The sequence below is a fragment of the Diachasma alloeum genome, unplaced genomic scaffold (assembly GCF_001412515.2).
Source record: "Diachasma alloeum isolate Michigan unplaced genomic scaffold, Dall2.0 Dall_scaffold_00187, whole genome shotgun sequence".
In the NCBI taxonomy this organism is placed as follows: domain Eukaryota; kingdom Metazoa; phylum Arthropoda; class Insecta; order Hymenoptera; family Braconidae; genus Diachasma; species Diachasma alloeum.
Window position 1 is genome coordinate 615,351 of NW_021680353.1, and position 15,802 is coordinate 631,152.

General features: G+C 39.5%; 1 protein-coding gene across 1 annotated transcript in view; it reads left to right on the forward strand.

The window, feature by feature from the left end:
- LOC107048354 (DNA mismatch repair protein Msh2) overlaps positions 1 to 15,802 on the forward strand; it is a 30,190-nt gene that overhangs the window by 13,048 nt on the left and 1,340 nt on the right. Inside the window, exons 3-7 of the mRNA XM_015271496.2 lie at positions 3,514 to 3,637; positions 3,714 to 3,970; positions 6,118 to 7,081; positions 7,936 to 8,253; positions 9,472 to 9,926. Of these exons, the coding sequence (XP_015126982.1) occupies positions 3,514 to 3,637; positions 3,714 to 3,970; positions 6,118 to 7,081; positions 7,936 to 8,253; positions 9,472 to 9,926 (2,118 nt within the window). The remainder of the gene's footprint in view (positions 1 to 3,513; positions 3,638 to 3,713; positions 3,971 to 6,117; positions 7,082 to 7,935; positions 8,254 to 9,471; positions 9,927 to 15,802) is intronic.

Below are 15,802 nucleotides of genomic sequence, written 5' to 3' on the forward strand. Positions count from 1 at the left end.
ATTTATGATGCACGTGTGCATCCATCTGTTTTTCGGTTTCGTTTATCACGTGGGAATGGTATTTTTAAATGTTTCTCAAGAAAAAATGTGGTCTGGACACTTGAGTGTTATTTCTTAAATGTAATTAATAATTTCTTATTTTATTGGATTGGAAAAATGATATTCGAATATTGGGCCTTATATACTAATTGCTGGTAAGACTCGACAGTCGATAAAGTAAAGTTAAAAATTTAATATAACGCCATCAGGTGGCCAAGGTAGGGACGTAACATTCAAAATACTGGTTGCAATGGCCTCCATGTAGGTCAATCAGAATATATAGACTCTTTAACACACAGTTCGGTGATATTTCCGTTTTTCCGTTTTTCATGAAAAATATTGTACAGTCGTTTACTAAAATTCTGAAACAAAATACATAGGATGTAAGTTCAGATCGTTTCAGAACTTTAGTAAATGATTGTACGCACGATAACTTGAAAAAAAGGAGATAGCAAGATATAATACTAAAGATTGGTTCCTGAGATATGCAACCTTTTGTGTAAATATATTTCTTGAAATATCTCATGAGGTACTTGACGAATTTCAATTTTTTTTTTCAAAACAACTCGTCTCGGCTGCCATTATCTGAATCAATCAAAATATATATATATCCGTTCATACAAAGTTTCCGAGATATTTCGTGCGCACGATAACTTGAGAAAAAATGGGGATAGCAAGTTGAAATTTGGTATGATTATAGCGGTTACAATACTGAAAGTTGGTATTTTGGATAGGTGCAACCGGCCGAGGAGTTTCGGATATATTTAACTTTTTGTACAAATCTTTTTCATTAAAAGGTTAAATATTTTCCTGTAGACATCCGGTAGCATGTGGTTACGGTTGTATGCTTGTCACAAGGATAGGGAATTGCGATCTATTCGGAAGCTTCCTACCAATGGAATTGGTAGAAATAAAAAAAGAAAGAGACTAAGGACGCAAAAAGTAACGGCCACATGCCTTCTATTGCATAATCTCGGACCCCTGCTTGTTTATAGAATATTTTCTACTGAGATTTCCATTTGAAAATAAAATAAGCAAAATAAGTAAAGAACGATTAGAATTTTCGAGCTAGCGAGATTATTCAGCTCTTAGTTCAATTTTGACAAAATTTCATGGAGAAAATTATTTGGTGAATTTCACCAACTAGTTGTTGAAATTCAACTAGTTGGTAATATTTAACAATTAATTAAAATTTAGAAAAGGTTTTTCAATTTCATTCGATTAATTTTGACTACCAAACTAGATGGTGAGGGCATATACCTATACACTTGGAAACAATCCTACAATCATTTATATCTTGACAATCGATCAATGTCTCCCCTAGAAGATATTTTCGCAATAATCTACAATTCCTTGTTAAATTTGATCCATCAAATAAATCGACGAACGTTTATTGAAAATTTAACAAAGGTTGTCGAATGAAATTGAAAAATCTTTTTCTGAATTTTAATTAAATACTTGTTAAATTTCACCAACTAGTTGGTGAAATTCACCAAATAATTTTCTCCGTGTTTTGTAGCAAAATCACGCGATATTACTTCTGAATGAATCAATTATGGGAATGATGGAATCATATTCATTACAACAATAACATCAAAACTCGGATTTTCCTTGACCCAATTACAAGAATAACAGTTCCAGCAACCGCGTTCTTGACCCTATTCAACCACCCCACGTATTTTCCACGTCATTGTTTATTGACCCATCGAGGAAAACCCAACTTATCAGCAAGTGCTCTCTTTTTCATCGATAACAATATCGCATAATTGAATTATAACAGTAAAAAAACAGACACGTGTCAGACTGTTTTCATCCCCCTTCATAATATGTTTATCTGAGAGTGACATATCGCTGGAAATAATGTTGAGTATTGATTATTTTCAAAGTCCCACGAAAATTTACGATATTAAAAAACCTTCGCACGTATCTTTGAGTCAAGGGTCAATTTATTATCGCGGATCATTCTCCAATCACGCACGCGGAATTCGAAGAAATTTTCTTATCCACGTTGGTGTTGCGCGGATACTGGGAAATCACGATGCGCGGTTGAAGGAATCTGTGTTTATTGGTGCAATAATATTAATATCCATCCATTTTTCTTTGACTGTGAATGGGGCTGATGATAATGAGGAGTCTCTGACCACCGCGGTGCATTGCCACTAATGAGATCAAGTTCATTTGCATGTATGGAAAAATTTAATAGAAGGAATTGTACGCCGAGAAGAATAACGTCTTTTGGGAAGTACGTTTTTATTTGTATGAAGAAGCTCATATATTGAAAAACGACAAGAAAAGAATATCTTACACTGAGAAAAAATAACTTTCGTCAAGAGATTTTGTATTCGTCCGAAAGATGAGGGCCTGTCGGCTCACGACTATTATAGAAAGCGACTGCTCGAAACATGTCAAGTGGTTTTGGCATTCAAATAAGCAGGGGTTCGAGTCTATTCAAAACTACGCAACCGATTTCACTTTTTTTTTCAAAATATTTGTTTCGATGCCTTCTATCTTAATCAATCAAAACATATATACCTGCTCATACTAAGCTTTCGAGATATTCTCGTTTTTCATTTAAAAAAACTGTAATTACACTAGCTAGTGCAAAAATCGAGATATGAACTTGTAGAGAATTCTCGTCACAATTCTGTTAGTTCTTTGCGTGGATTCAATGGGATATTTGATAGGAAAAAGTCAATAGATTCCAATTTTTTTATATGCATATTCTCTTGGAATTTTTTCTACGAGAATACTTGGGCATTTTCCAAGTTCTTTTTACTTGGATGTTGCAATATATCACGTAAAAAATGTGGCCATGGTCTTTTGGCCGCTTGCCATGGCCTTTGCCATGGCATGGAGTTGCCATGGCATTACCATGAAAAAAAATTTTTTTTTAAACTTATAATCAAATAATCAAGTAAGGGAGTTTGACCCTCTTAACCCTCGTAACCTTGTTGTACCTTGTGACCCTTATGGCCCTTATGACCTTAAAGGTCCCAGGGGGCCGCAGGGGCACAAAGGTCAAAGGCCATGGCAAACGGCCAAGAGACCATGGTCATGGCTATGTCACCGCCATGGCCGTGGCCATGAACATTTTGGTACGTGATATAATGCAAAACAGAACAAAATATAGTGGAAAAACTTGGAAAAGCTGTGCCCAATAGTTATAATAGAAAAAATCTCGAGAGAAAATTTCAATCAGAAAAATCGAAATCTATTAACTTTCTCCTATCAAATATCTAATAGAATCTGCGCACAAAACAAAGAGAATTTTAATAGAATCCCCATAGAATTTCTAGAGAATTTCAATAGAATTTTCTAGCGAATACGCTAAGATTTTCTATTGAATTTTCTCATACGTGAACCTTTGACATCTTTGTGAGCCTTAAGGCCTTTGGAATTTTCCCTCAATTATCATGCATGGACATTCGGAAATTCATCTATAAATTCAGAAAAAATTTCCCAATTGTGATTCAGAAACCCAACACTACAATTCGCCTGTTCAATCGAGTCGAGTATTACTCTGCGCACGGAGAAGATGCGATATTCGTGGCTAATGAGGTATTCAAGACAACATCAGCTTGCAAATCCATGGGAGTCGGTGAGTTTTTTCCTCAATAAACTTCGCTGACAACTGCAACAAGGAATTAATTGATTAATCGTATTCATCAATTTAGCGCCTAACGAAATCGATGGTGTCATTCTCAACAAAGCCCGATTCGAGTCCCTTGTTAAAGAACTATTGTTGGTCAAACAGTATCGTGTTGAGGTATACATCAATAAAGGAACGAGTAAGAACCAAGATTGGACGGTGGAGTACAAGGGTTCGCCAGGAAACTTGACACAATTCGAGGAGATCCTATTTGGTAACACTGATATCGCTGTTCGAGCCTCGATTATGGCTGTTAAGTTAGGAACAGAGGGAAAATCAAAGGTATGGAAAATCTATCTATATTTATTTTTTGTATTATCACACTGAAAGAAAAACAAACCCGTTGTCAAACAAATCTTATTTGGGCCAACAAAATCGCTAGTTGAAAATTGCCAAAAAAGAATTTATTTGGTTCGAATTTCAAAATCTCAAACATGAATAATTGTTCTGCTTTCGACAGCAACGAAATATTTGGCTCAAGAGGCGGATAATGCACATCAGACGGTGCTTTTCAGGATAAAAATATCTCATATAGAGGATAATTTATCAACAAATATTTTATCCCCAAGTTACAAGATTGCTATCATATCATTATTATTGTTTCATTTAAGGGTTCATTTCTTGTCTGTGATTATTAGACAGCCGAAACGAAAAATTACTATCCCTTGTTTTGCATAAAACAAAGATTTTTCGGAAGCAAAATATGTGTGAGAGTATCGAGTAACGTAGGAGTAGTGCTAGAAATGACATTTCTTGCGTGTACAAAGAATGCAATTTTTTTTGAACTACTAAATCTATTTTTGCGATAAAAATTTTTCATTCCGGCGCACTCTCTCCATATTTGGCACAAAAAATCCTTTTTTGATAATTTTCAAAAAACTATTTTCTTGGCACAAGTAAGACTTGTTTGAGAACTTTGTTGTTTTTCTCTGAGTGCACGTTAAATGTTTTTAAGGCATCAATTACATGAGAAGAAGGATGCTGTGTGAAATCCATTCTCTTTCCTAAAACAATTAAATAATCATCAGTGCACAAATTAAAAATTCAAACGCATACCAACTTTTTTTGAATTTATATGGATTTTCCTTCATTTTCTTGCAAAAAAAACAGGATTCATCATGCATGAAAAATCTTCGTAGAAAAACCTATCGAATTCGCTAGACAACACTATTGGATTTCTATTGAACTTTCTATTAGTGTTTGATCGATTCTATTGAAATGTTCAATTAAAAATCTCAAAAGAATTCGATTTTTTCATACAACTTATTTTATTGAGACATTTTTTAGAGAATTTCTTCGTCTTAAATTTTCCAAGTTTGTTTGATTTTCTTGATGACAAGAAAAGAAAAACAGATTGAAAAAAATTTAGAAAATTTGAGCCGAAGAAATTCTATAAAAAATATCTCAATAGAATAAATTGTGTAGAAAAATCTAATTTTATTGACTTTTTCTATAGAATATTTTCCATTGAATATTTCAATAGAATTGACCCAAAAATTAATAGAAAGTTCAATAGAAATCCAATAGGATTCCGAGCGAAGTCTAGTGAATTCACTAGGTTTTTCTATGAAATTTTTTCATGCGTGATCACATGAAATATAATTGAGAGAAGTACAAAGAGGATACAAAGAAATAGGAAATGCAACTTATTTGGAAAATATCTTTGGAACGAAGAATAGTTAGAGTAAATTCATCAAAAGATTTTTTTTTTAATTCGATTGTATTTCTATTGAACTTTCTATTAGTTTTTGACGGATTCTATTCAAATGTTGAATAGAAAGCATTCAACAGAAAAAGTCCACAGAATTTGATTTTTCTATATAACTTATTCTATTGAGATATTTTCTATAGAATTTCCTCGGCTCAAATTTTTGAAGTTTTTTTATTTGATTTTCTTGATGAGAAAAAAAAGAAAAATAGAATGAAAAAGATTTAGAAAATTTGAGCCGAGGAAATTCTATAGAAAATACTTAAAGAAAATAAGTTATATAAAAAAATCGAATTCTATTGACTTTCCATTAAATATTTTCTATTGAACATTTCAATAGAATCGGCCAAAAATTGATAGAAAGTTCAATAGAAATCCAATAGAATTTTCTAACGTTTTCGCTAGGTTTTTCTATTAAATCTTTTCGTGCGTGAATCTTGATTATATCTTGGTTAAACCCACCTGAAAACGAATTGGAGTCTTGAGAGGCTCTGAATGTAGAATTATTTAACAGAACAAAATAATACGCAAAATTTTGATGACATTTCAATTGCTAGTACTATGACATGAAAAAATAGAAGACAATAGTGAAATAGAAATTGAAAAAGAGAACTCATTCGGAAACAAATTGCCAATTTATTAGCAACAATAAATACTCATTTATAAAAACAATGCCATTGTCCATTTGTTTTTTTCTGTTATACCTATGAATTATCTCCAGGTGGTGGGTGTCAGCGTGATGGACACAGTAACAACAACAATTTTCATCAGTGAATTCGCAGACGACGATTCATTCTCAGACCTCGAGGCCCTGGTTGTAACAAACGCCCCAAAAGAGTGTCTCGTGATCGAAGGTGGAGGCAACAAGGATTTCCAATCTGTCAAAAGACTGATGGAACGCAACGATGTCCTCGTCACATCTCGCAAGAAGGGTGACTTCTCTACAGACTCCTTGATCCAAGATCTAAACTCTCTACTGAAATTCAAGAAAGGTCAGCAGGAGAATGCCCAAGCACTTCCAGAGACGAGTCTGGAGCAGGCGATGTCGGCAACAGCTGCTCTCATTAAATACCTAGACTTGACGTCTGATGCATCTAGTATTGGACAGTTCTCGGTGAAGCAGTTGGAGCGCTCTCGTTACTTGAAGCTGGATGCAGCAGTGATAAAAGCACTGAACATCGATCCACCCCCTGGATCATCAACAATAGTTGGAGGTGCTGTCACGAGTGTTCTAGGACTGCTGGACAAATGCAGAACACCTCAGGGGCATCGATTGATCGCCCAGTGGGTGAGACAGCCACTCAAGGACTTGGCACTGATTAAGGAGAGACACGACATTGTTGAGCAACTCGTTAAAGATAGTGATCTGAGGTCAGCGTTGAGTGAGGATCACCTCAGGAGAATTCCAGATCTCGAACAGTTGTCGAAGAAGCTCACGAGAAAGAATGCGGGACTACAGGATTGCTACAAAGTTTACATGTGCATGTTAAATTTGCCTGTTCTGATAGCTAGATTAACAGAGGCTGATGGCTGCTCTGCTATGAAGGCTATGATCATTGAACCACTTAGGGAAGCAACCAATGATATGGACAAGTTTCAGCAGATGGTGGAGCAGACGATCGATCTTGAGGCTACTGACACTGGGGATTTCTTGGTGAAATCTGATTTCGATGAGGAATTAAAAGGTAATAACTGCTTGTTTTTCTAGTTTTAGATTTGAAGATGAACCAGTCAAAATCAGGTGACGGACATCAGGGACGAAGTTGATGATCAAGGAAATTGGTGTCATACTCGATATGAGCGAATCCGCCAATTCTGTATACGAAAAATTGCCTCGAAATTTTAAAGGTTTTTTTCTATTTTTCATCGGGAACTATAATCGAAAAGGAGAAAAATGAGCGCAAACGGAGCTCCTAGCTCAATTATTGGCGGAGATATTGAAGATCAATTTTTTTTTCTTCTAAATACTTTTTTTTTATTCCAACTGCGAGCCACTGAGAATAACAAAAAAAATTTGAACCTTTAGATTTTGTCGGAAATTTTCTCAGCTTTTCGAAAAAATATTGCTTTTTATGTATCTATGTATTCATGCACGGAAAATTCAAAATGGAAACTTCAAACGGTCATTTGGGGTCCTTCCCCACCCTTTTTTGTTTTTTCATCGGAAAGAATAAAATTTTGTCCTCCCAAAAAATTCGCTTCATTTGTTTACACCGAAGCTATCGGGAAATATTCCAGTAATTTTTAAGTTGCGAGGGATTATAACTGGAAATATCTTAATGGAATAAGTTGTATGGAAAAATCGAATTCAATTTTCTTCTATAGAATATTTTCTATTAAACATTTTAATAGAATTGGCCAAAAACTAACAGAAAAATCAATGAAAATTCAATAGAATTGGTTGTCGAATTCGCGAGGTTTTTCTATCAAATTTGTCATGCGTGACTGAATTTTAAACTCTTAAAATTTCCTCCGTACATTCTGTTGCTTAACAAGCTGATCCCATATATTTAAAAATAATTGTATATTTTCGGCACAGAACTAAGGCAAACAATGGAGAAATTAAAAAGCAAGATAGAAAATCTTCTGAACAAAGTGGCAGACGATCTCAATATGGACGCTGGAAAGAATATTAAGCTCGAATCAACTCAGCAGCAGGGATTCTACTTCAGGATATCGCTTAAAGATGAGCCGATTCTTCGAAACAACAAGACTTACGAGGTTTTCGAGTCAATAAAAGCAGGTGTCAAGTTCAGAAATGATAAATTAACTGAACTCAATGATGACTACATAGCAACTCGCGAGAGATACGAGAAGCAACAGCAGAGTGTAGTCACAGAAATAATGACAATTACAGGTAATTATTTATCCAATGTTGAATTTGGACAAATTGATGAAATAATTTGGACTATCTCAACAATTCCTCTCAATCTTTAATAAATAATTTTTTTTTTGTTTGTGGATACTTTAACTTTTAAAGTGCTAGGCACATCTGAACTTACCGTTTGTCTTTCGGGAAGGGTTCGTTTAAGATTCATGAAAAGAAAACAATACAATTTCGATAAACCAGTCTTTAATGCGTTGACTGTTCATTTATAATTTTCTTAATTTTACAAATTTGGATAGAGCTAATATGGAATATTGGATAAGAGGGAGAGAGAAAATTCGCTTTGATAGATTTTGTTTAGTTGAATTCTAGAGTGAACATTGAAGCCAAAATAAATGCTTGTTCATTGATGGATGAAATTTCTACAATCCAATAGTATATTCCACAGTCGTTTCTGAACAATAAAATACTCGTTGAAATTAATGTTCTCTTTATATTAATTCACTTATAATTTTAGTTTAACTATTCATTATAATAGTATGTGTTTAATATTTCACTGTGTCTGTTGCACAATCCACAACGCGTAATAGACAATTTTGCATTCTATCGACCGGTTGTGCCCAAATTGCTTCTCGCTGAAATAGTGATATCCCTCTAATAGTTGAAGAAAAAAAGTGATTCGTCCCCGCCGACATAAAAGAAGAAAAAGAAACATTTTCTAACCGATTATCCGTTTCTGATTCTTTTTTGTTTTCCTTTTCATAATAATAATTGGAATCCGACCACATGAATGAGGAGTACCGATATTCATATGTACCATATGTAGGGAAAACTAGATTTGGAAAATTTTCAGGAATACATGGAGAGATTTTTCTATTATGCGAACGAGATTACGAATGACTTTTCTTTTGTGGGTTTGTTTTGATTTAAAAAAACCACTTTTGATTGATCTTTAACATAATTCCTCATCATTCAATGTTATGACTTGTAAGTTGAGGGGACAAAAATATAAGACAAGAATGGATAAAATTAAACTCATCTAATTATGAAGACGGAAATGGAAAGAAAATAAAATAAAATAGTATAAATTAAGATTAAAATTAATTTATACTGCTCGTCGATTTTCGGTAGTTGAAGAAATAATGACGTCGTTGATCAATTTCTCATAGTGCGACGTTTCGCTAAATTATGTTAGCTTCATCAGACTCTGGAAGACAAAATGCAGACAATATTATTTGTATTTTATAGCTGGCTACAGCAATCCAATCAAGGTGATTGCATCAACCATTGCCATCCTGGACGTGCTAACTTCGTTCGCAGTGACGGCTATTCAAGCACAAACTACCTTCGTTCGTCCTGAGATGCTTGACAGTGAGACTGGAGTGATAAATATCGAACAGGCGAGACATCCGTGCCTCGAGGCTCAACCGGACGTTCACTTTATTGCTAATGACGCCAAGTTCAAACGAGACGAGAGCCAATTCTTCATTATCACTGGCCCCAACATGGGTGGAAAGAGTACCTACATGAAGTCCATTGGTGTTTGTGTTTTCATGGCGCACATCGGCAGCTTCGTTCCCTGTGATAAAGCCAGCATCTCGGTCATTGATTGTCTACTGGCTAGAGTTGGTGCTGATGATTCACAGGCTAAGGGGGTCTCCACTTTCATGATGGAAATGGTCGAAACTGCTACGATTCTTCGAGTATGTAATTTTTATTCATTTGTGATTAGTTGCATTCAAAGTGGAATCCTTTTTAGAGACCTTTGTTGTATTTTTACACGCACAAAAAAATTAATAGAAAAACCTAACAAATTCAAAAAACAATTCAATTGGATTTCTATTGAACTTTCTAGTTGATTTTGGACGCTTTTATTGAAATGTTCAATAGAAAATATTCTAAAGAAACAGTTGACAGAATATGTTGTTTCTGTATAACTTATTCTAGTGAGATGTTTTCTATCGAATTCCCTCGACTCAAAATTTCGAAGTTTTTTTCATTGTATTTTTCTTTTCTTTTCATCAAGAAAATGAAACCAAAAAACTATGGAAAAATTATTTTTTATAGAATAAGTTGTATAGAAAAATCGAATTCTCTTGTCTTTTTCTATAGAATATTTTCTATTGAACATCTCAATAAAATCGGCCAAAAACTAATAGAAAGTTCAAGTTTTTCTATCAAATTTTTTCTTGTCTGAGTGTATTGAATGTAAATCTCCTCGAAATATATCTCTAATGACAATTGCCTCTTCATTTAAAATGCAACCTGTAATTCTCTCATAAACATCGATGAACTTGGCCGTGGCACGTCCGCCCACGATGATCGTGGAATTGCCTGGTCAGTTGCCGAGTATATTTTTTCTACAAACTAGTTCCTATCGAACATCTTTTCTGAAAAAAAGACAGATGCGTAGTAAACACGTACAAAAAAATTTCATAGAAAAACCTAGCGAATTCGCTAGACAATTCTATTGGATGCTTTTTGAATGTTCTATTAGTTTTTGGTCAATTCTATTGAAATGTTCATTAGAAAATATTCTACAGAAAAAGTCAATAGAATTCGATTTTTCTCTGCGACTTAGTCTATTGAGACCCCCTCTACTGGGTTCCCACTTTGTCGTAGTGAGGGGGCTCGGTCGCGGGCGGTGGAGGTCTTAAGGACTACCGCTGCCCGCGGTCGCTAAGAGGAGTCCACCCAATCCATGTGTGTGAGCGGCGTAAGCCATGGCCTCGGCCATACCGTGCCTAAGGATGCGTGGCACAGGGGGAGCTGTGTCGCTAACGGTGCCTCTCAGAAACCTGGGCGACCTCTGAGAGTAGTCTTGGGTGTAACCCACCCGAGACAAGCCAAGCCCTGGGCAATCGCGGCAATGCACCAGGTGAAAACGCTTAACCGCGGTACTCGTGGGACTAAAATGGAAACCAATTTAAAAAATCTTAATATTGAAAAAGCAACTTCGGGTGGGGCCAGCGATGGCGAACACACGAAGTCTGACAAGGCTGACCAGTCTGGTACCGATGTGAATCGGGTCAGACTGAGTGGAGCCGAGAGAAGACGTCGCAAGAGAGCGAAGCTGCATCAAACCTCGGGGGCGATTGCAACCTTGACGGATGCAGCAGCGAAGGTCGATGAGGGAAGGGGGGAGGGGGCTACGAGGAAGGCAATAAAACGCCTTCCATCAGAGCGTACTACGCCAAGCCCCTCAGTCAGACCGAAAGAAAAGAGAATGAGAACGCAGGATCAGGGCACATATGCTCAGAACACTACGAGCTCATTCAAGTTTGCAGTTATGCCGGAGTCATATCCGGATCAGAAACTGGGCACTGAAGAGGTAACGGAGGTGAAGAAACTCCTGAAGAGGGCCATTCTGGCGTTACCTGACGGGGTGAAAGCACCCACCTTCAACGGTGTCTGGGAAAGAGAAGGTGTGGCAATGGTGTGCTGCACTGATGAGGAAACGGGAAATTGGCTGAAAAGCCTTTTCCCCGAAAACAAAATAGCTGGACTTACTGTACGTGTGGTCGCAGCCTCGGAGCTTCCCAAGAAGCACAGGGTTGTACTACACGTGGAAGACCCAGATCTAACCGCTCAAGAAGCACTGTGCTTCCTTGAGAAACAAAATGCAGGACTGCAGGCCAGAGAGTGGGTTGTCGCTCGGGGCAGTGAGAGTAGGGACGCGAAAAGTGCCCACTTCGTTGCGCTGATAGACGACCGATCACTCTCTGTTCTGAAAGCCTGCAACTTCAGACTGCACTGCGGGATTCAAAAAGCTACTGTCAAGCTGCTTGCGAAAGACCGTGGTGAAAGTCAGAAGAAGGGTACATAGAGGTACCAGGAAAGTAGTCATCATTATGGCTGCAACCCGGGTGCACATTGTACAGATAAATTTGCACCACAGCAAAGCAGCCTCGGCTACTCTAGTCAGGCTGTTAGCTGGGATGCAGACTGTCATAGCAATGATCCAGGAACCATGGATAGTGGACAATGCTATTAAGGGCCTCAGTGGTTGTGGCAGAATCTATCACGCAAACACTCAGGAGAAAATTAGATCTTGCATTGTTATTAAAGGACTAGACTCTTTCTTCTGTTCACAGGCTAGTGAGGGAGACCTGGCTGTGGCACAAGTGGATCTGGGCCTGGGACAAGGCGAGGAAATGAGCCTGGTTGTAGGGTCAGTTTACATGCCCTATGACTCGGCTGAACCACCTCCTTCGAAAAAAGTAAAGGACCTATGCAACCATGTGAAGGAAAGGGGACTTGAACTCCTGCTAGGTTGTGATGCCAACTCGCACCATGTAGCATGGGGGAGCACCGGCATTAACGGCAGGGGGGAAAGCCTCCAGGAATTCATAATGGGGGCCGGTCTAAACATCCTTAATAGGGGGTCAGAACCTACCTTCATAGATCGGAGACGACAGGAGGTCATAGATATCACTCTGGGGACGGATAGAGTGGCAGACATGATTGGGGACTGGAGGGTCTCAAAGGACCTCTCAGCGTCCGATCATCAAACCATAAGAATGTCCATCCACACAGTGAAAGAAACGGAATGGGTGAGAAACCCAAGACGAACAAACTGGGGAAATTACCGAGAGAGTCTATCTGACAATCTCAGGGATATCATCCTCAGATTTAACAACAAAAAGCAGCTGGAGGAGGCTTCGATTGCCCTAAACCAGGCCATCATGGACTCCTTCGAGACAAACTGCAAGCTTATCCCGAAAGGGCAGCCCACTGAGACTCCTTGGTGGTCAGAGAGGCTCGGTGGGCTGAGGGGCAAAGCTAGAAAAGCTTTTAACAAAGCTAAGAACATGAGAGCGGGCCCCCGTAAGGAAGACGCATGGAAAACTTACAGAGGCTTGCTCGCAGATTACAACAAGGCAATAAAGGCAGCCAAAGAGGACTGCTGGAGGGCTTTCACAAGCAATGTGGAGAGTCAATCGGAGACCTCTAGGCTGGCAAAAATCCTTGGAACAAACAAGACTCCATATCTAGGGAGCCTACAGGCACCAGATGGCAGCCACACGGAAACCATGGGAGAGACTCTGAAACTCCTAATGAACACCCACTTTCCAGGCTTCATACAGGCCCAGGAGAGAGATAAAGAAACAATGCAAAATCAGAGGGATGTCTACGAAACCCATGATTGGGCATTGGCAAATAAAGTAGTGCAGCCCTGGGGGGTCAAGTGGGCCATCAAAACCTTTGAACCCTTCAAGGCACCGGGACCAGACGGGATCTACCCAGCCCTATTACAGGAAGGGATAGAGACTATCACGGGACCCCTAACCAAGATACTCAGAGCTAGTATAGCCCTGAAACATGTCCCTAGTGTGTGGAATGAGACTAGGATAGTATTCATTCCCAAGCCGGGAAAAACCGGTTATATAAAACCAAAAGACTTCCGTCCTATAAGCCTCACATCCTTCATCCTGAAGACCCTGGAGAGGCTGGTGGATAGACACATCAAGGCCGGGCCCTTGGCTGACAGACCCCTCTCCCCCTGTCAATATGCATACAGAGAGGGAAGATCAACAGATACCGCCTTACATCACCTGGTGGGACTGATTGAGGGACAACTGGCGGTCAAGGGTTTTGCCATAGGCGCCTTTCTGGATATTGAGGGGGCTTTTGATAGCACTTCGAATCCGGCTATAGAAAAAGCCATGGAAGAACGACAGGTGTCCAAGACTATCATTGCTTGGACACAAAACATGCTGAAAAGCAGAAGACTGTCGGCAGGACATGGGAGGGTATGTGTGGAGGGACGTCCGACTAGGGGCTGTCCGCAGGGGGGAGTTCTCTCGCCCCTGCTATGGAACCTGGTTGTAGATGGACTTCTAAATCAACTAAGTGAGGCCGGCTTCCACGTCATCGGTTTCGCCGATGATGTGGCAGTTGTTGTGAAAGGCGGATTTCTGAGGGTGCTAAGGGACCTGATGGCAACAGCCTTCAATATCATTGAGGACTGGTGCAGGGTAACTGGCCTATCGGTAAATCCAGCCAAAACAACAATCCTGGTTTTCACCAGAAATTATAAACTGGAAAAGATCCAACCTCTGAAGCTAAATGGCTCGGAGATTAACTACACCAGCAGAGTGAAATATCTGGGTGTCCTCCTGGATAATAAACTCAGCTGGAAAGAACATATCTGTACTCAGAGAAATAAAGTGTTTGCCTCTATGTGGGCATGCAGGAGAGCTGTGGGCAGGACATGGGGACTCAATCCTAAAATGATGCTCTGGCTCTACCAAATAGTTCTACTTCCGAGACTGTTATACGCTGCGGTCGTCTGGTGGCCGAGGGTGAGTAAGACGGAAACAAGGAACCTGTTGAAAAGCCTACAGGGAACCTTCCTGAGGGCTGCAACAGGAGCCATGAAATCGACACCTACTGAGGCGCTAGAAATAGCACTCAGTATCCCACCCCTCGACCTTAGGGTTGTGAGTTGTGCTACCACAACTGCATATAGACTAAGGTGCCAACTAGAATGGAAGATGACGGGCCAAGGCCATACAAGGCTTAGCCTAATCAATGATCGACCCTTCATAGGTAAGACGGATAGGATTCCTAGGAAGTATCAGATCAGGAAAACTTTCAGAACGAGTATACCACCCAGACAGGAGTGGCTAGACTCGAAACGTAAACCAGGACCAAGAGAGGACTACTGATTTACGGACGGCTCTGGTTTCAATGAAAGTTTTGGGGCAGACATCTACCGTCTGAAAGATGGCTTCGGAGAGAGTTTTCCGCTGGGCCATCATTCAACCGTCTTTCAAGCAGAGATGCTGGGCATACTTAAGTGTGCAGAGTATCTGAACGCGAGAGACACAAAAAAGATGAAAATATTCATCTGCAGTGACAGCCAGGCGGCGATACACGCCCTGGAAAAACCCACTACAGAGTCACAGGTGGTGTGGGAATGCATGCAGGCATTGGACACACTGGGTAAAAACAACCGGGTCACCGTAACCTGGGTGCCAGGTCACCATGGGATTCTGGGTAATGAAGAGGCAGATAAGCTGGCCAAGGAGGGTACAGAAAGTGTGCCCTCACACGGCCTGCTTGGCATGCCCTTCGCAGTGGGAAAAACTCTTATTAAAGATCATTTCCAGCGGGATCATGTCAGGCGTTGGGAGAAAGTTGCGACCTGCAGACAAGCGAAACTGCTTATGAGAGGGCAACTAAGAGTTAGGACCAGAAAGCTTCTGGAGTTGCACAGAGGGGATCTGAGGGTAGCAGTAGGGCTCCTTACGGGTCATACAGCTCTCAGAGCTCATCTGTTCAAGATGAAACTTGCAGAACAAGAAGACTGCAGACTGTGCGGAGGCGATAAGGAGGGCGTCATCCACATTTTATGTGAATGCCCCCTATTAGCACTCCGTCGCTATAAAATCTGGGGCCAGGCTTTCCTGAAACCAGAGGACTTACAACAAGCGGCTGTCACCAGCCTTATTAGCCTAGTGAGAAACACAGGGCTGGGGCTGTGTGACTGACCGAAACTAAGGCGGAAGTTACAAAAGATCATATGATTTAGGTGACTCTGGGCGCTTTAAGTGACCAGCCGCACTTTTTCTAT